The sequence below is a fragment of the Typopeltis vanoorti genome, chromosome 8, assembly GCF_054136105.1.
Source record: "Typopeltis vanoorti isolate ZY-2024b chromosome 8, IOZ_Tvanoo_1.0, whole genome shotgun sequence".
Taxonomy (NCBI): Eukaryota; Metazoa; Arthropoda; class Arachnida; order Uropygi; family Thelyphonidae; genus Typopeltis; species Typopeltis vanoorti.
Window position 1 is genome coordinate 133,646,562 of NC_143556.1, and position 24,940 is coordinate 133,671,501.

The 24,940-nt window shown below is 36.5% G+C and overlaps 1 protein-coding gene across 7 annotated transcripts in view; it reads right to left on the reverse strand.

The window, feature by feature from the left end:
- The window catches only part of BckdhB (Branched chain keto acid dehydrogenase E1 subunit beta), a 459,582-nt gene that overhangs the window by 383,605 nt on the left and 51,037 nt on the right, over positions 1-24,940 (reverse strand). For all 7 annotated transcript variants that reach the window (XR_016548657.1, XR_016548656.1, XR_016548655.1 and 4 more), the window contains exon 4: positions 21-154. Coding sequence is in view for 4 of the 7 variants with exons in the window: in XM_090396330.1 (XP_090252456.1) it covers positions 21-154 (134 nt within the window). In the remaining 3 variants the exon portion in view is untranslated. The remainder of the gene's footprint in view (positions 1-20; positions 155-24,940) is intronic.

Here is a 24,940-nt window from a genome sequence, read left to right on the forward strand (position 1 = left end):
TGATTATTATTTCAACTTACTTGATCGAATGCTGGATATATATAATCGGCAAATTGCATTTCTGCTATTGCAGTTGCACCTACAGAAGCTAACCCTATTCCAAATCCTGCTATTCCCTGCTCACAAAGTGGAGTGTTGAATACACGGTCCTTTCCTAAGCAGATATAATAATACTCTCCTTATTGATTTCTTCCATTCAGTCTGAATATACAAAATGGATGAAATGTGAACAAATAAGAGTATTCTATGAATTAAAGATACCAAGAAATTATATACTTGGATTTAAATAAGAGTATTCTTTATTTTATTTTTCACATATAAAAAAATCTGAAAATTGAAATTGTTTTCAGTATTGGAGGAATCTACCAAATTTCAAGAACTGATTCCATAATTGATTTTAAGCAAATAAAAAGTTTTATACAAATATATGGTGAATGAAAATTTTTACTACAAGACCATGTTATACATTTAATTCTGAATCAGAATCTGCAGAATATTTTCATATACTTTGTCAACTCACTCTTAAGGTGTAAAATCAACTCTTTTTAATGAAATGAACCTTAACGTTCTTATATAGATGTCCATATATTCTGAAACTATTTCTGGTGTAAATAACTTATGAATGTTCTCAAGACAAATGATCCACTCTAAAAATAGATATTCAAAATGTGTGCTTTTTACTTTGATACACATTCTTATCTGTTTAATAATGCTTGCATTATTCTTTCTATCATCAGTCATTTCCAACGTACACCACAGCATTCAACATTCTGTATTGCAGTGCATCTATATCATTAACCTTTTGTACATACACTACTGCTTTCATGTGACCTCAAGCTTAATTATTTAAATGATCATAGTTGGTAGTCAGAAGATTAGTCAGACACTGATAAGAATCTCCTTTATCAATCCAACAGTAAGTACAGTGACAGTTCAGATAATCAAAAACCTGTTTAGAAAACATTTAGTAGATCGTCATCAAGATCGATGCACATTTTTTTTTTTTTTTAATGTTGGGACCATATACGAGAGGTTGGCTGGTCAACCTATAGTACCATATATGGGTAGTGGGATGGAAAAGGAGAAACTTGTTGACATTCGATTTAAAAGCCTGTATATTGTATTCCTTGGGAAATACATCAGGGGGAAGACTATTCCACAGTAGAGCGGTAGCAGGGATGGAGGAGGAGGAAAAGAAACTTGTTCTGTGGGTTTCAAGATGCACTGTGAAGGGATGTTGGGAGGTGGCTGTAAGTGTTCCAATGGGTTTATTACAGGGTGGGGGAATTATTGATTTTGTTTCAGATGAGCATTTTCCATGAAAATATTTGTAGAATATACAAATTGCAGAGACTAAATGTCTGTGTGAAAGTGGGGGAAGTGAATTATGTGCCATCTCATCAATGAAGGAACACCTCCAAAAGCTTTCACAGCATTTGCAAAAAATTAAGGCTTTCCTCATTATGATGCCACTGAATACTGAATTAACTGGTTCTCAACACAAATGAAAGTTCACAGTATACTTACTATGATACTGGATACTCATTCCAACCACATATCGAGGATTTAATTTTCACCAGCTGAGAAATACTATGATTATTCACTCAAGTATTATTAATGCTGCCACTGCACACAATGACAAGAATTTATTTGTAGCTCATAATCTATCTTTTAAAGGCTATTTCCACTACATGATCTTAGTTTCTTTTTTAAACTGTGAATTTATTGAAAGTTTGGGAAATACTGAAATAGAGAAACTTACAAATTTACCAAACACTTCACAAAATGAAATGCATTCCCTTTACAGGCAACTCTCCCTCCATTATTAAAATTTTTATTTGCCTTAAACCTTAACACATATTTTCTTATTCTCAGAAATTCAGACATCATGATCAGCTACGATATCATTTCTTTTTTCATTACTATACCGCTGAAAGAACCCCACTCAATAAGGTATACCCCCCCCCCACACACACAATCCAACAAATCTGAATTACTTAAATCATCATGCATTTAGGTTATTTTATATGGAAAGGAAATAATGGGTTGATTCTTTAGAAAGTGTGCATAGATGGCAGCAAGTCAATCCAACACCTGTTCTTACTGTGGCTTCTTGCTCCTTATACAAGTTGGCTATCAACCTGATAGTGTGCTGAGGAAAACCCATTCTTTTCATTACTTCCCACAGTTTCACATGCCCAACACAGTCAAAAGCTTTAGAGTAGTCTAAGAAACACATTACCAGAGGGAGTCTGAATTCTTTATATTTTTCTATGATCTGTCTAAGGTAATGGATCTGATCTCTGGTGCCTCTACCTTTCCTAAAACCTGCTTGTTCCTCGGGCATCTCTGCCTCAACTTTGGCCTCAATCCTATTTAGCATGATCTTTAATAAAATTTTGCTTGCATGAGATATCAAACTAATAGTTCTATAATTCTTACATGCCTTCATATCACCTTTCTTGTGTAGTGGTATGAAAACTGACGGCTTCCAGTCTCTAGGCCATGACCATGTCTCCTTGTAATCAATCTATGAAACACTCTTATCCCTCCATCCCCTGTGGCCTTAATTAATTCTGCTAGGATTTCATCTGCACCTGGGGCCTTATTGCTGTTGAGCTGCTTAACTGCTTTTTCAACTTCATGCATAAGTGGAGGAGGTTCCAAATCAAAATTTTCTTGGTGGGAGGACTCCACATTTTCTTTATCCACTCTGCTGTACAGTTCCTCACAGTAGTCTTTCAATCTGTTTTTGATTTCCAACTCTTCTGTTAGTAATGATCCATTCTTGTCTTTGATGACATTCAATTTAGGCTTAAACTTGTGCTTTAAGTCACGAACTAAATAAAACATCCTTTTATAATTATGCCTTCTCATCTGGAAATCTATTTCTTCACATTTATTAGTATAGAACTTTTCCTTGTCCTGCTTGATGGCTCTTCTGATTTCTCTATGTAATCTCTTGTATTCATCAGTCCCTGTGTTTCTTTGTTTTTCAAATCGCCTTCTTTTGATTAGTTCCCGTGTTGAATCTGATATCCATGGGTCTCTTGGTCTTCTTATTGGGCCGAGATACGTCTTTGCTGTATTTTGTATTATCATCTTGACTACTTCTCAAAGCATTTCTGGTGAGATTTCCTCATTGGTCTCCAAAAAATCATCCAGCTGAGTTGATGTTTCTTCTGTGAATCCATTAGGAATTACTCTAACATCCAATCTAGTGGAATGTGCCTGACCTGGAAGTTTTCAGAGTCTTAGTCTTACTTTGGCTCTTACCAGCTGATGATCTGTACCACAATCTGCTCCAGGACAAGTATGCACATCAGAGATGCTTGTCTTCCACCGCTGGAGAGCCAGGATGTAATCAATCTGGTGCCTTGACCTATCAATGTTAAATGTCCAAGTATAGGTCCGTCGTGGATGTTTCTGGAAGCAGGTATTGGTAATAACTAATCTGTTAGCACGGGCAAATTCCAACAGTCTTTCACCATGGGTGTTACGTTCACCCAGACCAAACATGCCACACTCTGGCCTGACTCTCATGCTCTTTCCCACTTTTGCATTTAAGTCTCCTAAGATGTACAGTATATCTCTCCTTGGTAGGCAGTCCAAAACAGTTTGTAAGTTTTCATAGAATTCTTCACTCTCTTCTTCAGGCCTATCTGTGTGGGGTGCATAAACTACCACAATTGATACATTGTTAGGCTGAGCCTTAAGTCTAATGGAGAGTATCCTATCATTAATGGGGTTATAACCAAGAAGGCTTCTTGCCTGAGCTGTCTTCAGTATCACAGCTACCCCAAGATGTTTTGAGTCACCACCTGAGTAAATAACTAGCTTACCATCCTGTCTTTTGAAGTGACCTTCTCCATTCCATCTGGTCTCTGTAATTCCCAAGATGTCAATTTTATACCTATCCATCTTTTTACAGACAATCTCAAGAGTACCCATCTGTAAACCCCGGACATTCCATTTGCCTATGTAAAATTCCTTTCGAAGATTAATCTTATACATTCTGTGTTGCTCATATACAGTATCACTGACTTTTGATGGAGACTGTAATATACTTCTTGAACAGGACCCTCTGCTAAGCCCTGAATGCGGCTCTGATTATTCTGCGTGACAGCCGATGCAGCATGAGATGCGTTATTAGGCACAATCATAGTAGCATTTTGGAGTAAAGTCACTGCAAGAAGGAAGTGGTAGGGTTGCAGAGGCCCTTTTCACATAAGATGAAATAGCAAAATAGGAAAGATTCACCCCTAGCCCTCAAATAATGCTCTAATAGCATTGGGGAAAAGGTAGCAAGAAGAAAAGAAAGAAGGAAAGAAAAAAAAAGGGGGGGACCAGTCTACAGATAATATAACAGATGTATATTACATGAAGTAAGGCATGGTCCAGCATCAGGTACCTCGGGTTTGCCATGCCCGTACTCGCTAAAGTGAGCCCTTGAGGAATTTGACATTATTTGACACCTCCTGGACTCCCTGGAGGTGTCAAATAATAATAATAATAATAATAATAATAACAACATGACTTTATAACATGGATTATAAAGTCATAAAATAATGGATGAATCATCCTTCATCCATTCTCTTAGGAACAACTGTCATCCACTTACAGATACTTTATGTTTTACTTGTACAGCATTGCTTACTTTTCAGAGACGAGTAGATCTATTGACATCAGCATCAAAGAAAAAAAAAAAAAAATGTTCACTATCATTATTTTGTGAAGTCAAAACTAGAAGATCATGCTCTGGATACATACTTGTTATACAAGATTAAATGGGACAAATGTGCTGCACAGAAGTAGCTACAAGTCTGACAAACTACTTTTAGAATTCACAGATAGGAGAAAATAACTTTTAGCACATTTAAACTCCTTCACAGGAAAAAACATGAGAAAAGTAGGTTACAGATATACCCAGCAAGTGGTAGGACAGAGGAACAAAAGAAGTTGGAGAATGTGATAAAGGATATAACAGATTCTGAATTCTTGCATGTTGACTCAAACTGATTGGATATTTGGTTAAATGACAACGAATATCATTTTTCTGTTACCAAGTGTAATGTTATGCATTTCAGACGGAGAACACTGCAAATAACTGGATATCATCCTCCAGACTATTCCCAATGTCATTAAATTAATATAAGTACAACAATGGCTTAAGTACAGAACTATGTCATATACTATTGGTCAATTTCCACCTCTTATACTTAGTAGCTCCAAATATCACTTTCTGGACACCTCAGTCAGCTAACAGGTATCCATGTCACAATTTCATTCTACATATCCATCCCTTTGAGTGTGTATAAAAATCTCTCATGGAACCTGTCAAATGTATTTGCAAAATTCAGAAGTCCAGTGGTATATCCAACTCTGCTGTCCCTCTATTACAGGATATAAGTAAATTCCTAAAGCAAGACTTACCTTTAACAATAACAAACCATGCTGTTTGCTACAGAGGATTCCAGTAAATCGTACACACCTTTCGATGCAATTCTTGAGCATCCTTTCCAATACCCTGATTACTATATTAGAGATATTAACTGGTTTACATTTCACTGTCTCAGTCTTGGTTCCACTTTTTGTATAATGGAATTATCTTGTTCTCTGTCCACTCATTAAAAATCATTTAAAATCATTTATGTGCTGAGACTCAAGATGACCAACCATGTCAAGAGTATTGCTTCTTTCTCAACTGCATATTCCTTGAACACCCACAATATTCTGGTCCTTGGTGAAAAATGATCTTCACTATCAAGTCTTGAAGTGGCTGTTGCTTTAGTTCTCAGAGCAAGATTCCCAGTTTATGCCCTTCATTTCTTCTTACATGTGTGAGACAGCTACACAGGTATACAACCTCCATTTTGCTACTCAGCTCATGACAGAGGGTTTGGGATCCAGTAGAAAAATGATTTTACGGACAAGCCAGTAGACAGTATGCTGAACTAAACCCAAAGACAATGAATCAGGAAGCAACTCTATTGATTACCAAATAATCCAGCTGTCACTTACTTTACCAGGCTATGCCGGGAAGGGATGAGCATAGTGGCACGATGGGAGAAATGTTGGGCCATGCAATGAACTAAAGAGTGAATGCTCTCGCTCTCTGTGTGTCTGGGAGATGTGATGATCAGTCATGTGCTCTCACTACATGACCCTACTCTTTAACTCCTTAATACTAATCAACCATGTAGGTCAATATAAATATTTCATTAGCAATGCAGATTAAAAAAAAAAATAATAATAATAAATAAACAAAAAACATTTTCCTTAAAGAATGCCAAAAAAAAGCTCTAACCCAACAAACAAAAACTGAAACAAAGAAAATCCTAGAAAATAACAAAACTCAGACCCATATCCACTTCACCAACATTCATCATCTTTTATGGCAATAATTTAAATTATGTCCCCCACTACTCACGGACATCTAAACCAGCGCTTCCCAAACTGTCGGCTTGGCCCCCTTGGGGGCTGTAGGTTTTGTTGAGGCGGGCCGTGAAATAATGAAAACAAACTGAAAATGTTTTAAGACTAAGTAGATTTTTTTTTTATCTTAAAAGAAACGTATTTAATTTTTATTATTTCTTTTTTGTTATTTTTTTATATTTTAATGGGAAAAAAATCACACATTGGTGATTTTTTTCCCAAGCAGGCTAACAAATTTTGTTTCCTGCGTATTTCGGCGCTTAATCAATATTAGTAAATATATGCTTATTCATATAAGTTTCATTTCAAAGCAGAAATCTAAGAATTGCAGTTTCAAATATTTCACCTGATATTGACTTTTTGTGTAGCAGTATTGAAACACATCCATCACATTAAATTGTTATTAAACTTCTTTTATGTTTTTAATTCTTTCTTTATTACTAATCATTTTACGTTTCATGTGCTTTTACTGCAACTGTACAATAACAATATACATATCTATATAAAAATATAAGATAATGTGCCATGTCAAATGTGTAAGTAAGATGCTAAAAATATAATATTTGCTGTGTATGTTTTGTATTGAATATAAATACAATAAATATTATAATAATATATGTCTATATTACGATTTTTTTTCGAGGGGGGGGCCTTGAAATATTTAAATTTTTCCAAAGGGGGGCCCTGACATCCAGAAGTTTGGGAAGCACTGATCTAAACGGTTCTGTTAAACATTAGTTTGGAAAGTTAGGGATCCACCTTGTCTTTTCAAACTATACTTGGCACAATTCTTTCCACCACAAAGGTGGAACTTGTGCATTTGTGAAATCTGGCATTCTGTATAGAATAGCACATCTCAATCTGCTGTGGCTCAAAATTATTTTCCTGCACAATTATATTCATTCGTTGTACTCTCTTTCTCTCTCCAAATTCTGATGACCACACTGTCCTTTTCCATTAGTTGTCTTTGAAGCCTGATCATCTATATTCGAAATACCCAAACAGTGAAGTAGATTTTCTTGATGATTTCAATACTTCTAACTCAAAATTGCTTTGGTTTCTAATTCTCCAATTCTGTGATCAAGCTGAGTTTTATGTAATTTGTGTAAACATTATGGAATCTGTAGGTAGGTAAATAGCTTTACATAAATTGTCCACCTACCCACCAGAATACACGGTAATCCATTCCATTCCCTAACACCCTTGATCTCCTATATTCTGACAAATATACTATATCAGCTCTTCCCCTGTAATTGAGGCCATAACATCAAGTCTACTTTCTTTCAGAATGCTCTTCACCCAGTTGCACTCAGTCTCATGTCTTCTGGCATTATAATAGTCCCAAATGGAGTTGGACACCTACTCCAACTAAATAAATGAAATAATTCATACTGGAATGAAAACCTTCCTTTCCTAATCCACCTAAAAGTCTCCGAACTACTATTCAAACCAACATTTTCTTCTAACAATTGTGCCAAGGCAGTCCAAGAAAAGAATTCAGCATATTGCAAGTTACTTGAAACTAAATTTCCAGTATTCCATATCTTATTCTGCCTACATGAGAGCAACAACTGCAAAAAAGGCCATACGATAATCCAAAAATAGCTTCAAATAGCCAAGAGACCCCCCCCCCCACCACCACTGCTGAATTGCAGTCAAGCTAACTTCTGCAGGTTCATGTTTCTATCCCATTCAGATGGCACCTCTGTAGCATTACCCAAAGGCAAGGCTTCTTGACATTTTCATTATACATAAAATGGGTTTTATTTTTGTAAATACAAAGATAATGAACCCTACTAGTTTTGGCACTAAAATACTCATGGCTTCTCATGGGTTAAAAATACATAAAACTAAATGCAATAAAGGCAAACATGAACATTAGTATAAAAATAAATCACGTAGGAACTGTTACAAGATAAGCTGAATGAAACCATATGGAATGTGGGAGGCAGCACGAGTTAGCTATTGTTCAGCATTTTGTGTGTGTGTGTGTGTGTGTGTGTGTGTGTGTGTGTGTGTGTGTGTATGTAGCAGGTGGTGAATAGCTGAAAAGCTCAAGTCTGATGTATGGAAAGATCTGATTTCTAAATATCACACAGGATTCATCTTTAGTTCCTTTTGCATAACTTGTGAAAAGCATACATCTTTTCAAAAGCATACCTTGTGAAAAGATGTCCACTGTAGATATTTTATGTTGTGAGCAGTAAATTTGTCAATGTAAGGCATGGAGCTCATATTCCATTCACTGTTGTGGTGTGTGGGATAAAATGAAAAACCAGCCCAAAGTTGTCTTCTCTGTTGTTGTTGTCAATGTCTCCAATGTGTGTTTTTTCTGTCTTATTTTGAAACTTCTAGATGTCTGGCCTCTGTAAGAAAGATCAGGCATGGAATATCATAGACCCCAGTATATCTGTTGTGAACAAGTAATTGGAATAGAGTTTGTAACCTTCATTAAGTTTTTCTTCATCTCTTATGACAGAGACTGCCCTTTTTTGAGTGCATGTATAATATAATACCTACTTTTTGTGACACATGGAGTAATGAAGATGAGTGCAGGTAAAAACCTATGAGTATGTTTGTGATATACATAAAGTGAATGGTCTTTTCAGCTTTTTCAGTAATTAAAACATCTAGGAAGGACAGTTTTCCTTTACTTTCTAGGTTCCAAAGTAAATTTTATTTTTTGGTGGAAAGAGTTGAGAGACAAAAGGAAATCATGTAAATCAGCAGCACTATACAGGAAAACCTTGCTCAACACGAATTCGATATGCACAATAATCAATTAGCACAACTGAGTGACTTTTTTTACATTATGCAAATTTTTTGCCAGCAATCTGCAGCGAGCAGTGGTACTTGTCAGTGTAGTAGCCGGTGGGCAGTGGTAGTGCTGCGGGTGAAGGACAGTGACACTCAGCAGTTGACTCAAAGCTATCAGTGCACGTGCAAACTCTGTTCTCTTGCTCAATCACTTTTCTTTCATTTTGCTTTAATTTACATACCTATAAGGTTTTATTATATTCAACCCCAGATACGGAAAAGAGAAAGACTGATAAAGAAAGTGAGTCTATAGTTCGAAATATATTAAATAAGAGCAAAGAATACAAAGAACAAGGAAAAGTTGCAACTGTTACAAGTACAAGGAATATTTTGGCAAAAGCTCTCAATATTTTTCCATCATTGAAAGTGACCAAATTTCAAGAAGAATAGGAAAGCTTACTTAAATATAAAGAGCTAATAAGCTTCATTTCGGGGATATAAACATTATTTAAATTAAGGGGATATTAAATCCCACATTGTTTTAAAACCAAATAAGAAACTCAAAGATTGGAATCAGAGAGTTTCTTGCCGAATATAGTAAACTATAAAGTATCGGCGACCACTAGCGTGAGTTAATGCAAGTGACCCTAGTACATAGTACAATACCGGACAACTCGTAGCAAAGGTGGTGAATTCTGATCGCTATTCTTAGGTATTTCCCATAATGTAAAAACACATTTCCTAGGAAATGTATGCTGTTATTGCATTATGGTGGAAGGTCACTACCCAGACCGGTTTCAGCCTTTTTTGAGACTTCATCAGTGAGTAGCTAGACCAATTAATACCAAAGTATATAGCAAAAATAACTTATATACTCTGCTATACGAGTTTCCAAACAGGTGCAACCATTAAGTTACTTAAATATAAAGAGCCAATAAGCTTCATTTCGGCGATATAAACATTATTTAAAGTAAGGGGATATTAAATCCCACATTGTTTTAAAAGGAAAGCTTTACTGAGAGTTTGACAGTTTTAAACATCGAACTGGACTGCATAACGTAAGAATAATTGGAAAATCTGCTAGTGCAGATAAAGATTCCATGGCCAAGTTTCCTGAGGAATTGATGGATAATTATGACAATCATCAAATATTCAACGTCCATGAAACTGCTCTCTTTTAGAAGCATATTCCAACAAAAACTTTTCCAGCTAAAATTGAAGCATCTCAACCAGGATACAAAGTATCTAAAGATCGTCTTACGCTTTTATTAGGAGGCAATGCAGAAAGCAACTTGAAACTCAAGCCTATGTAAGTTTATTATGCACACAATCCAAGATATAACATCAATGAAGAAATCTAGACAATTGAAAAAGAACTTGAATTTGATGAACTGATTAATAAAGATGTGAGAAACTTGCTTGAATCCCATTCAGGACACTTAAGCAAGAATGATCTCCTTCAACTAGAAGAACAGCATGCATATGAAGAAGATAAGGAGTGAGAACAAGAAGAGAATGTTATGACTAAGAAGCTAACTGCAAAAGAACTTGAGCTAATTTTCAATCACATTGAGCAACCATAGGAAATTTTTGATGTTGATCCTGATACGGAAAGAAGCTTCGAAGTCTGCTGAAATCTTGATAAAGCAGTCAACAGCTATCTCAAATCACATGACAAGATAACAAAGTCGAGAACAATTCAAACAACCTTACTTATATTTTTTTTTTTTTTGTGTAAAAAAGTAGCAGAATCAAATACATTTTTGATAATTATGGAGACAACTACCGTGTTTGAATAAAAACTTTAGTTTAATATAACTAAAATCTACATTCGACGTTTCAACCTTTATGTCAAGGTCATCTTCTAGAGCATACACAATATACACAGAAAACAAACACTACAATCACACTGGTTTGTTAAAGTTACTGACCAAATGTTACAACAATTGTTGGCCTGACCTCTGGTGAAAAAAAAAAAAAAATTATACATCAACGCTAGAGTCCTATTATTAGTCTTATATGTTGGTTGCAGAAATACATTGGGTGCAACAACAAGTCTATGTATCTATCTATATACATATATTAACATCATGATTATACATATACATTCCAGCCAGTTGGTATGGAATGGTTTCTAATACTAGCTGAAGATTGGGCTAGAGTCCTGACTTATGCTGGATCTTATATATTAGGTAGGCTGAATGTGTGCCATCCTGATCCTTGGAATTTTCATGCCATCTTTGTTGTTGATATTTGGGTGGTTTATCAGGATTTCACAGGCTTCCTTAAATTTCCTTTCATACCAGGTTTTTGTATGGTGTAAAGAGCAGGTGCTTTTCCAGTTGATTTGGTGTAAGGCATTGAGCGTGTGATCTGAGAGGCCTGCTTCACCATAATGGTTATATTTAATGTGTTGTGTTCTTTATTATGTATAGGGATTGTCCGTTCCATTTCATCAATGTAAGGGGAGGTTACAGGTGCAGCAGATGCAATAGACTCCAGGATGTGTCAATGGGACGAGAGGATCCTTAGAGGAGCTGAACATAGTTTTAAGTTTAGTGAGTGGCTTAAAGGTGGCATTGAGGTTATAATGTTGTAGGATTCTGTTGATTTTTTCTGATAACCCTTTAATGCATGCAATGGCTATGGTTTTACTAGATTCGTTTTTGTTGTTGTTTTATAAAGTATTTTCTTAATAGTATTTTTGTTATAGCCATTATTTATGAATGTGTTGCTGATGATTTTTAGTTCTTGTTTCAGGGCTTGCTGGTTGGAGCAAATTGTTGTAGCTCTGTTTTTAAGGGTGTTAATGACCCCATATTTTTGTGATGGGTGGTGGTATGTATTGGCCCGTGTGTGTCTGTTTTCGGACCGTGAAGGATAGACTGCCTGAAGGAAGACGTGTGACACCTACCTAACAATATAGCCGATAAAATACGATTAGAAACTAGTAATGTCCTGAACATTAAGAAAATTATACAGAACAATCTCACAAAAACAGAACTAGCAGCAATTAAGTCATTAAAAGCCAAACAAGACATAATAATAATGAAATCGGATGAAGGCAATGCCAATGTCGTCCTTGACAAGTCAACATACATACTTCAGATGAATCAACTAGTAGCCGATAACAACACATATAAGCTGGTAAATTATAACCCAACTAACAGGATAAAGGATAAAACAGAGAAACTACTCAAGTCTGTCACTCCTTGGCCACCGGACACGTTTAAAAAACTCAAACCCCACTACGCCCCCCCCCAGAATATATGGGGTCCTGAAAATACACAAACAAAATGTGCTGCTTCGACCAATTGTGGAAGGAATAGACAGCCCCAATTACCACTTAGCCGAGAAATTAGCATTAACACTTAAGGAGTTGGTAGGTCATTCCCCCCCCTACATAAAGAACACACAACACTTTATAAACAAAATTAAAAACATAACACTCGACAAAGACGACTTTATTAGTCAGTTTCGACGTTTCTGCCCTTTTCACATATGTCCCCATCAATGACACAATTCTCCTATTACGGAACAAATTTCCACGCAACATTACGACCCTCTTTGCCCACATACTACAGTCCGGTTACTTTGTGTGGCAAAACAAATTTTACCTACAAAAAGAAGATACAGCCACAGGCTCACCACTATCCCCCCATCGCCCAATCGCTAACTTCTACATGGAAATTTTCGAGCAAAAGGCTCTTGATTCCGCCACGCTAAGACTGACAGTCTGGCTTAGATACGCTGACGACGTGTTCATGATCTGGCCACACGGGTGACAAACGCTAAACACATTCCTTTGACACCTGAACAAACAACACGAATGCAGACAATTTATCATTGAAATCAAAAATCAAAACTCGCTCCCATTCCTAGACACACTAGTCACACGTCTTCCTTCAGGCAGTCTATCCTTCACGATCTACCGAAAACCGACACACACACACACACACACACGGGCCAATACATACATGCTAATTCATACCACCACCCATCACAAAAATATGGAGTCATTAACACCCTTAAAAACAGAGCTACAACAATTTGCTCTAAGCAGCAAGTCCTGAAACAAGAACTAAAAATCATCAGCGACACATTCATAAATAATGGCTATAACAAACATACTATTAAGAAAATACTCCATAAAACAACAACAAAAACGAATCTAGATTACAGTAAAACCATAGCCATCCCATACATTAAAGGGTTATCAGAAAAAATCAACAGAATCCTACAACATTATAACCTCAATGACACCTTTAAGCCACCCACTAAACTTAAAACCATATTCAGCTCCTCTAAGGATCCTCTCCTCCCAATGGCACACCCTGGAGTCTTGCATCCACTGCACCTGTAACTTACCATACATTGGTGAAACAGGACGGGCAATCCCTATACGTAAGAAAGAACACATTAGACACATTAAATATAACCATTATGGTGAAGCAGGCCTCTCAGATAACGCGCTTAACACCTTACAACAAATCAACTGGAAAAGCACCCGCTCTTTACTCTATACAAAAACCTGGTATGAAAGGAAATTTAAGGAAGCCTGTGAAATCCTGATAAACCACCCAAATATCAACAACAAAGATGGCATGAAAATTCCAACCACATTCAGCCTACCTAATATATAAGATCTAGCATAAGTCAGGACTCTAGCCCAATCTTCAGCTAGTATTAGAAACCATTCCATACCAACTGGCTGGAATGTACATGTATAATCATGATGTTAATATATGTATATAGATAGATACATAGACTTGTTGTTGCACCCAATGTATTTCTACAACCAACATATAAGACTAATAATAGGACTCTAGCGTTGATGTATAATTTTTTTTTTTTTTTTTCACCAGAGGTCAGGCCAACAATTGTTGTAACAGTTGGTCAGTAACTTTAACAAACCAGTGCGATTGTAGTGTAGCTTGTTTTCTGTGTATATTGTGTATGCTCCAGAAGATGACCTTGACATAAAGGTCGAAACGTCGAATGTAGATTTTTGTTATATTAAACTAAAGTTTTTATTCAAACATGGTAGTTGTCTCCATAATTTTCAAAAATGTATTCGGATCACCGTGTCAGCTTAAAAGAAAGGATAGCAGAATCAAATGTTTAGAGATTAAATAAAAATTTATAGTAATTGATTTTTATTATTAATTATTTTGATGATTTTATCCTCTAATATAGCTTATACTGTAATTTTTTTTCCCAGATTTATGCTAACTGATGGATGAATTATAATTGCTCTTATTGTTTACTGCATTTGCTTAACGTGATTTTGCTTAACACGCATTAATTGGTGGATTAATTAATTGTGCTAAGCGAGGTTTTCCTGTATATCCAAATGATGAAAATGTCATCTACGTATCTCCACCAAATTGAAAGTTTAAGGTTTGTTGATATGAGGAAATATTTTTTCAAAATTTTCCAAAAATAAATTGGCACATGGAGGACACAAGAGCCTGCCCATTGCAGAAAGCAACTATATTCAATCTGAAATAATTCAAGTGGAGACAATGTTTGAAAATTTGAGAGGCATCAGGAATAAGAAGGCTATAACCCACATTCTTAAGAATGCTGTAATGTGCAAGATTTTAAAGCAAGAACTTCTCTGCATCAACATATTATATGCAACTGAATGGCTTCTGAAAACAACTATACAATGTGTTTTTGATTCATGTACGCCAGCTACAAACAACCTTGAAACAGTACAGAGAGTCACAATCCAATACACTGCTGGTATTTTCAAACAAATTTCAAGAATAATTTAATGCTACACTTGTGTCATTCAAAGTCTGCTCATTGTTTTCTTTTAAAGATAAATGACCTCCTCTTTCTATTCTTGGCATCTACAAAGTTCCCCGTGATTGCTACCTTTACTATTTTGAACAAATGAGATGGTCTATGGGGAAAAAGATAACGAGAATGGGAATTTTATATCCACAATAAGAAACATGAGAAATACGGCCTATGAAAATGACACTGATCACAGAATTTTCTGATCTAAAATGTGCTTATCCCATTGATGCTGCTTCAAGTTCAAATTGTTCAGTTTATTAAGAGCACTAAAGTTCTACTTCATCATTCTAATCTGAAATGAAACAACTGCTTCTCCTTACCAAAGATCTGGGAAAGTGTCATTCTCGTCAGTTATCAAAAACTTAATTTTTTTAAAATCAATTACTACATCTCATGGCTCACATCACATTGTTCCTTTTATGCCATTATACCATGTACTGTTTTAACAAGAATCCATTGTTACACTATTCTACCCCTTGTACGAGGGTGGTCTGAAAGGTTCTCAGCCTAGCAATGAAAAAACAAATTTATAATTTCAAAATTATTTTTATTTTTCAACATACTCTCCCTTAAGACTAATACATTTATTGCAGTGATGCTCCAGCACCATTATCCTGTCCATGTAGTGGTTCTCAGTAAGATTTGCAAAATACACCTCTACTGCTGCAATCACCTCTTGATTCAAAGAAAAACAGTGACCAGCAAGGAAGAGTTTTAGTTTTGGAAAGAGATAGAAGTCAGAGGAAGACAAATCTGGGGAATAGGGTGGATGTTCCAACAATTCATAGTGCAGATCCCTTAATTTTCCCATTGCCAAAACACCTTTGTGGGTAGGTGCATTGTCTTAATGAAAGATGATTTTATTTTTCTGCAAACAGGGTCTTTTCTCACGTATTTTTTCATCTAGTCTGGTTAAAAGATTGGAATAATATTCTCCGGTTGTTGTTTTACTCTTTTCAAGATAATTAATAAACAAAATGCCTTTAGCATCCAAAAACACTGATGCCATGACTTTGTCTTCTTTGGCACTGAACAACCGGTTTCTGTCCACTGTTTTGACTGCTGTTTGGATTCTGGTAGGTAATGGTGAATCCAAGTCTCATCCATAGTAATAAACTGATGCAGAAAATCAGTTTTATTCTTGTTAAAATGCTCCAAGCACCCTTCAGAGATTTTCATGCGAGTGCATTTTTGATCTGCTGTGAGCAAGCTCAGCATCCATCTTGTGCAAAGCTTTTTCATTTGCAATTCTTCATTCAAAATATATCCTACACATTCTTTTGAAATGCCTATAGTCTCAACAATTTCATGCACTTTGACTTGCCGGTCATCCAATATCATACCGTGCACTTGATGAATGATTTCTGGTGTTGTTACACTTTTTGGACATCCTTCACATGGATCATCTTCAAGGCTGGTACGGCCACATTTAAACATGGCAGCTCATTTCTTAACTGTCGAAAACGAAGGAGAAGAGCCTATAAACTTCTATGAACTTCGAATGAATTTCTTTTGTCATTAAACCTTCTTTTACAAAGAATTTTATAACCATACGATACTAGATTTTTCCATTTCAAGGGATACAGACAACACGTTTGCTTCAGACATCTGTATAAAACAAGCTACTTGATAGAATGACTTGCAATTTCACATGAATGCTTATGACAGATGTACCAACTTAGCAAAAAAAAAAAAAAATCTTTCCAATAGTGCTGCCATCTATGGTTGAGGCCAAGAACTTTTCAGACCACCCTCCTACTCACTAGCATTCCTACCACTGATGATGATGATCTGTAAATTTCAGGTTGAAATATTTGATAATTAAGGTCTATTACTTTTAACTGTTTCATCATCCTTGTGTGTGCATGTAATGTATTCTTACTATTATGGCACAATTCATAAGAATGCTTAACATATAAATGACATGAACCTTTTCCTCTCTTGGTATAAACACCACCAAGAGAGGAAAAGTATATTTAATAAAATCTATTAAAAACTCTCTACACTTTAAAACACTAATAAAAAATTTAGCCTTGACAGGTTCTGACATCACAGTTTTTATATTATGTCACTATTCACTAATGTACTTTTGACAGAGATCCTTGACCTCATTAAGCCACACTTCTTCCTCCCCCCACCACATAACTGAATTATTCAGATTCATCAGGTATGCAGTTCATTTCTTATGGAAATGAAAATGCTGGATGGAAGTGCTATGGGTTCCTCGCTTTACCACCCCTCTCTAGATGACTTCTATGTGAAACATTTTGAAAACCAAACATAACCACACTTAAACCAATAGTTTGGCTGTGCTTTGTTTGCTATTTGGCCTCATGGTACAGAAACAATGGATACATTTTTAGTGCATCTTAACAGCCGAACATCCTAAAATAAACTTCACTATAGAAAAATAAAGTAACAATGGTCTCTCCTTTTTAGATATATGGCATGACTTCGTAATGGATCATTATCCTTTTCCATTTACAGAATAGCTACTCATGCAGGAAAGTATTTACATAAACAATCACATCACCACCCTTCACAATAGTATGGAATCCTAAAAATACTTAAGTCACCGAGCCAAGGCTATTTGTTCAAGTGACAGAGCCTTTAAACTGAGCTCAGGTACCTTCACAATATCTTTCTAGTCAATAGTTATAACCCATATAAAATAAAAAAAAATATTGCATGCCCCCCCCCCATCCTTCCTGCACCCAACACACAATATCACAGTGAAACCATTCCCATTCAATTCATTCAATATATTAAGTGTACGTCAGAAAAAACAGCCAAAGTTCTCTGTAAATATGATCTCCATGCCACTTTCAAACCTTTCATTCAGCTAGCCACTTGCATCCATTCTAAAGATTAACATTATCCTCTTGAAGATCCTGGAGTGTATAAAGTTTGCTAATGCCTGAGTTTAGCCTACTTTGGATAAACTGTTAAATCAATTAATATATGCCTTGAAGAAAGAACACAAAAATTACATCCATGTTCATCTGTATGGCAAGTCAGAATAAGCAGACCATACTTTGGATACTTCTTCAGATAGGAATACTTACTTATCTTCTTTGTGCTTCATGGCACATAAGGCTGAGATCTGTTTCTTCCAGATATTTCCTCTTTCCTGAGCCACCAGTTCAGCTTCTTTCCAGCTCTTTCGACCAGCCAGTCTTCTTTCCTTTCCTTTTCTTTCCAGAAGGAAAAGTTTTTCCCTTTTCCTTCTGGAATCCATGTCAAAGAGACTTTAGAAATATCTCTGCTGTCCTTTCTCAGTATGTGTCCAATCCATTTCCATCTTCATTTTTTTTATTTCATCAGTGATGCTTTTTTGCATAGTCAGCTTATATACGTCTTCATTTGATATAGGTTCGAGCAAAATATTTTAAATATTTTATGCAGACATTTCATTTGAGAATTATTTAATTTTGCTTTCATTTTTTAGTCTTCCATGTCTCTGATCCATATGATAACATCTGTATTATGCAGAAGTTATTATAGGTCTGAGAGACTATTGTTAGAATCAGTATCTGTTATGAAGCATTCCCGCAACCTCAACAAGTATGGTTGCATTCATTTACCAAAGATATGGGAACTGTTATTTTGAGACCTGATAGCCTGACTTCTCTAAATTAACTTCATGATTATCCAGCCCAAAGAGGGTGCAATAAGGACATTAGTTCTGTTTTGAGTTAAAATCTGAATTGTTTTCTGCAGTTACTTAGTTCAGTGCTGTGTATAAATGCTCTGACTATGCTGGGTGGAAAACCAGTGAAATATTCATAAGTTTATGTAATCCCCCCCCCCCCTCTCTTGATGTTGTTTATACCCTGATGCATTATTACGAATAATCAACACCACCCAAGGATTTCTATTTTTTTTAATTTTTTAAAAATTTATTTTAATGTTTTTTTGCATAATTCTCTCTCGAACATCAGTTATTCTTTCTTCAAATTTCCAGAGATCCCATGGCTGTGTACTTTTGCTCACATTCTTTTCGCTAATCATAAATAATTTTATCACTAACCTTTCTACTGAGGTTGGTAGTGGTAATGGCTCAACTACAGCAAGTAGCTCTACATCAGCACCATTTTTCACAAAGAAAAAATCAAATTAAAAAAAATAATAATAATCTAACACCTTTTATCCCTTTTTTTTTGAATATCAGTGGGCAACTAATCTCCAGCCCACCATAACTGATACCTAGTCAGGGCTATCAGTGATTTCATATGCATCAGGGGAGAAACATGCAGGCACCTGCTGCCACCTCATGGTCCCTAACACTATATACATTACTGTTTTAAACAGTACAAGTTCTGTGGCTTATTTCTTTGAGATGTGGGGCTGAAAATAAAAATACATGAAAACAAAACATGTTAAAAACTAAATATCTACTGTATACATATTCAATCAGTTTTCGTTTTCTACAGGCTGAAGGGAAAAAGGGATAAAAGGTGTTAGATTATTATTATTTTTTTTAAATTTGATTTTTTCTTTGCGAAAAATGGTGCTGGTGTAGAGCTACTTACTATAGTTGAGCCATTACCACTACCTCCTCTCCACCTCCTCAACACCAAGAAACAATGGTGAACAGATCTGCACGCAGTAGTAAAGATGGGGTCTTCAAGGTACTAACTAAGTACCACAATGATCAGCCATAACTGTCACATTAGTCAAATATCAAAGACAGAACAAAATGTCCATGTCAAGATTAGGAATTCAAAAGATTGGAAAGACTGGTTAATAGGATGTCAGATACGATATAACTCAATGTATGCTCATGTTCATAAATAATTAGCATATAAAATAATAAAGAATACTAAATCTACACAACAAGAAAGTAAACTATACATGCATGGTGCATGAACAATATTTCCATTTCTGAAAGTGATTATCAAAAAGAGATCTTAATAATTAAGGAATAAGAATATTTAAGGATTTTAAATAATGTTCTTATTATCTGAATGACTTCATATCTTAATACTCTAAGAATCATTGGTAGCTAGTTAAGTTTTAGCAAAAGTATTATTATTATTACGGACTACCCCAAGGAGTCCTCAGACTCATCTAGGGAGGCCCTAAACATCGTGTCAAGAACTATCCAACATTTGTGCATTATCTATCATACTTTGCTTTGAACTCGTTCACAATTATGGCACCCATAACAGACTCTGGCAACCTATCCCACTCATTCATTACTCTCCAAGCAAAAAATATAGTTCTAACACCCTTGTTAACTACACTCTTACTCAATATCCATGGATAGCCCCATTCTTCCACCACCAGACCTATTCTGAAAAATCTGAATTAATCTTGTAAAAACTTCTCAGTAATTTATATGTCTCAATCATATCACCCCTTTTCTGCTTATAAACCAGTTTCTGTAACCCAGAAATCTTCAACTTGTTTTGGTAAGATTCATTCCATAGACTCGCTACCATCTTGGTCACTCGCCTCTGGATCCTCTCCACCTCCTCCTCTTCGTCACCAAGAAACCATGGTGAACAGATCTGCACGCAGTAGTAAAGATGGGGTCTTCAAGGCTTGATAAAGAGGAAAAATAACCAGCTTGTCTCTGCTAGTGAAAGTATTCTTCAGTAACCAAGTAATATGATGAGCTGCTTTAGCTACTTTTGCTATGTGCCCCCTAAAATTTAACTCACTATCCACTACCTCCCAAGTCTCTGGCTTCTCATCAATTTCCTGGAGTACCGTTCCACCAACGTAGTATACAGCTGGTAATCTTTTCACCCAAAATGCATAAGTTTACACTTTGCCACATTAAACCGACATCCATTCTCCTTTGCCCAGTCTGCCAATTTACCCAAATCATTCTGCAAAATTTTAACATCATCTGTATTAACTATTGCTCTACCAAACTTTGATCATTGGGTGGTTAGCCTAGTGGCTGTGCACTTCACAAACATATGCCTGGGGAAGGAGTGTCCTAGGTTCGATTCCCGTCGGTGACGTGAGAAACTGAAGGATCTTCCTCAGCCATAGCCGTTTTGGCCTGGTTGGCCGAGTGGTTAGCGTACCCGTTCTCCAGCCAAAAGGTTGTGGGTTCGAATCTCGCCGTGGGCATGGATGTTTGTGATAATCTGTGAAAATACTAGTGGTGGTGGTCGGTAGATGGAGTTGGTGCAGATGATGATGGCGTTGGTAGTTGCAATTTGTTGTAGTTGATGGAAAGAAGTAAGTTGTAGAGTAGGTGCCCTCCCTCGATGAGTCTTTGGACTCCCTGGAGAGGTCACGTAATAATAATAATAACTGTTCCTGTCAGATCTATCCTATATCATTAATGTACAAATTAAACAGTAGAAGTCCTAGAACAGAACCATGCGGCATGCCACTAGTCACAAGCCTTCTTTTGAACTCTACCCTGAATAAATTACTCTGATATCTCTCCATCAACCACCCTCCTATCCATCTCACCAACCCTATATTCAACCCCATGTGCTGCAGTTTACTGATTAGAATTCAATGCAGTATCCTGTCAAAGGTTTTTGCAAAGTGTCCAGCAGTATCACTGTAAACCCATTACCCTTATCCAATTCAAACGTCACTGTATTATAAAACATGAGCAAATTACTGAGACATGAACTACCCTTCACAAAACCATGCAGTTCCCTATACAGTATCCCATGTCCATCTAGCTATCCTGTATTTTGCTGTTGACCAACTTCTTCAATATTTGACAACAACTCCTATATGCTGGTCAGTCAGTAATTTGCTACATCAGTCTTGGAGCCTCCTTTATGCAATGGAACTATTATCAATTCCCCCCCCCCTCAGGACTAACCCAGAGATGAGACTTACATTAAACAATATGGTCAAGGGCACTCACAATTCTCTAGCCACTTCACATAAAACTTGATCTGGTATACCATCCAATCTCAGAGGATGGTATAATAATAATAATAGTACAGGCACCTTCATGGAGAACAAAGACTCATCGTGGGAGACCCAAATTATGCACACAATCTATCATACTTTCATTGAACCCATTAACAGAAAAAGCACTCACAATTGACTGTGGCAACCCATTCCACTAATTCACCACTCTCCCAGCAAAAAATCTAGTCCCCACAAGCCTACTAACCATACCTTTATTCAACTTCCAGGGATGACCCCATATTCTGGTCCCTCTAGCCAAATGCTGAAACATTTCCCCTGCATCTATCCTATAAAATCCTTTAAGCAACTTAAACATTACTATCATATCCCTTCTTTTTCTCCTATCAACCAACTTATGCAATCCACACACCTTCAATCTATCCTCATAGGGCATATTCCACAGGCCACTCACCATCTTGGTCATTCGCCTCTGAATCCTGTCCACTGCTTTCTCATCCTCAAGAAACCATGGGGATAGTAATCCAGATGTGGATGTATCAAGGCCTTATTAAGAGGAATTATAACTTCCCTATCTCTACTTGTTAATGTGTTCTTCACTAGCCAAGTAACCTTATGTGCTACCTTAGCAATATGCCCTCTAAACTTTAACTCTCTGTCTACCACCACCCCTAAATCTCTGGCTTCATCTATTTCCTAGAGTATACCGTGCCATCAATGTGATAAACAGCTTGTAATCTATTTATTCCAAAGTGCATAACTTTACATTTCTCTATCTTAAACTGGCACCCATTAACTTTTTCCCATTCCGCTAATTCAGCCTGTTTAATCATCTTGCAGGTTCTCCACATCGCACAGTCATTTACTTTATCCAAGTCAGCTGTTACTCTATTATAGAAAGATAGTAAATTAATAAGGCATGACCAACCCTTCACAAAGCCATGTTGACCGTCATACAGTATCATATTTTTATCCATCCATTCTTGAAATCTCTTTTCAACAAATTTTTCCAGTACTTTTACCACCATGCTTGAAATACTGATTGGTCTGTAATTTGCTACTGTAGTCTTAGAACCTCCCTTATGTAAAGGAATAATTTTGCCCTCTTTCCACTCCCTTGGAACTTGAACAGAGCTGATACTTAAATTAAACAGCCTAGTCAAAGACATTGCCAGTTACCTTGCACATTCACGCAAAACCTTAGTTGATATCCAATCTAATCTCACAGCAGAAATTGAGATTCTGCAATATCATAAGGACCTACAATTCATCCACCTCTGTTCCCACAGTGTCTGTCACATAGATTAAAGGCGTAACCTCACTAGGAAGATATATGCTTGCAAAGTGGTCACTCAGTAACTCAACTATCTGCTTCTGTGGTCCTCATGACCATCATCACTCATTAACGTTAATCTTCCTAGTCATTCTTCCTCTTACTTGCCAAGGTTAATCTTCCATACTCATTCTTCCTCTTACTTACCACATAATGAAGAAACTCTTTGGGATTTCCTTTGGCCTGTTCGATTAAATTCTTCTAATAATCTGATTTTGCCTTCCTTGCCATGCTGGTCATCTTTCTTGCCTGAGCCTTGTACTGTTCATGAGTTCATTGGTCACCTTTCTCTTTATATACCTCCCACATCATTTTCTTCTTCTGCAGCTCATGCTTAATGATATTACTCGTCCATCTAACTCCTACCTGATAACCCTTCTTACCCGAGGTATAGAATTTAATACTGTTTCCTCTAGATCACCCTTAACTATATCCCATGCACTACTAATATCCTTACACTGCAATGTTTTATGCCATGGTACAGATTTAAGCTTCTTCCTAAACATGTCATAATCACCTGCCTTGTAGTTCCACATATATCCTTTTTTGATACAATATTCCTCATGTTTTACAATCTCCCAAATCAAGACCACATGGTCACTTTTACCAACTGGAGGCAATGTCATCAACTTGGTTGTGGACAGCTCTTCTGATCCTATGACCACATCAATACTCCCTCACCCACTAATCCCCTCCATCACATGCTGCCTTAAGTAATCATCTCTCAGCAGGTGCATAAACACTATTTTCTTTCTGCCATGCAATCTTTCTTCCTTCCAGTAATTATCTCCATAAAAAGATTTTTATCTCCATAAAAATCACTCAACCTGTACTCACTGTAGTAAATTCGGCGATGCATGTCTTCCAGATAATCTGTGAAACTCCTTGATCTATAGCAACAACCAAGTATATATTTTGTCTTACTAGCCTTGATCTCACACCAGATTGCTTCAGATGAACAGCCATTCTCCTGCCTGTTTCGTATTCGTTTTGGTTACAATTCATCTGCTATCATCAACAGTACTCCTCCCCATCCTATCGTCTCTATCTTCCCTGAAAATACTAAACCATTCACATTCAATCACTGCGACTATCATCTGCAATCAGCCAAGTCTCACTAATGCCTGTATCTTTTGACAAGGTTGCACTAACCAATGTCAAAAATTGCTCCCTCTTGGTTCTGATACTTCTGGCATTAGTATAGAAACCGCAGCATTCCTTTGGTCTCCCACCCACCTTTACTTTCTGAATTGACTAACCTATTCAATATTTTTGCTTGAGAGACTAGATTCCTCATTTGGTCATTCTCACACTCACTTGCTTCATGGTTGCCTTCAAACAAACTCACTTTGCTTCACATTAAAGTTCTGTAATATGGTATGCACCACTACATTTACTTCAGTTCCCATATAAGCCTTTGGATCACTCGTTCCTGCAATATCACCACCTGGATGATATACTGTACTCTTGCAAAGTGTTCACTTAGTAATTCTACTATTTCGAATGATTCAGTTAACTCTCTACCATCAACATTCATTAAAATCATTCTGCTATATACATTCTTTCTTCTACTTGCAACATACTGAAAGAGCTGTTTGGGATTATGTTTAGGCCTGCATTGCCAACTTCCTTTCATACTCTGCTTCCGCCTTTCTTACCACACTAGTTACCCTTCTGGCTTGTGCCACGTACCTGTTGGTCACCTTTCTCCTTAAATTCTCTCCAAATTTTTTTTTTTTTTCTACAGTT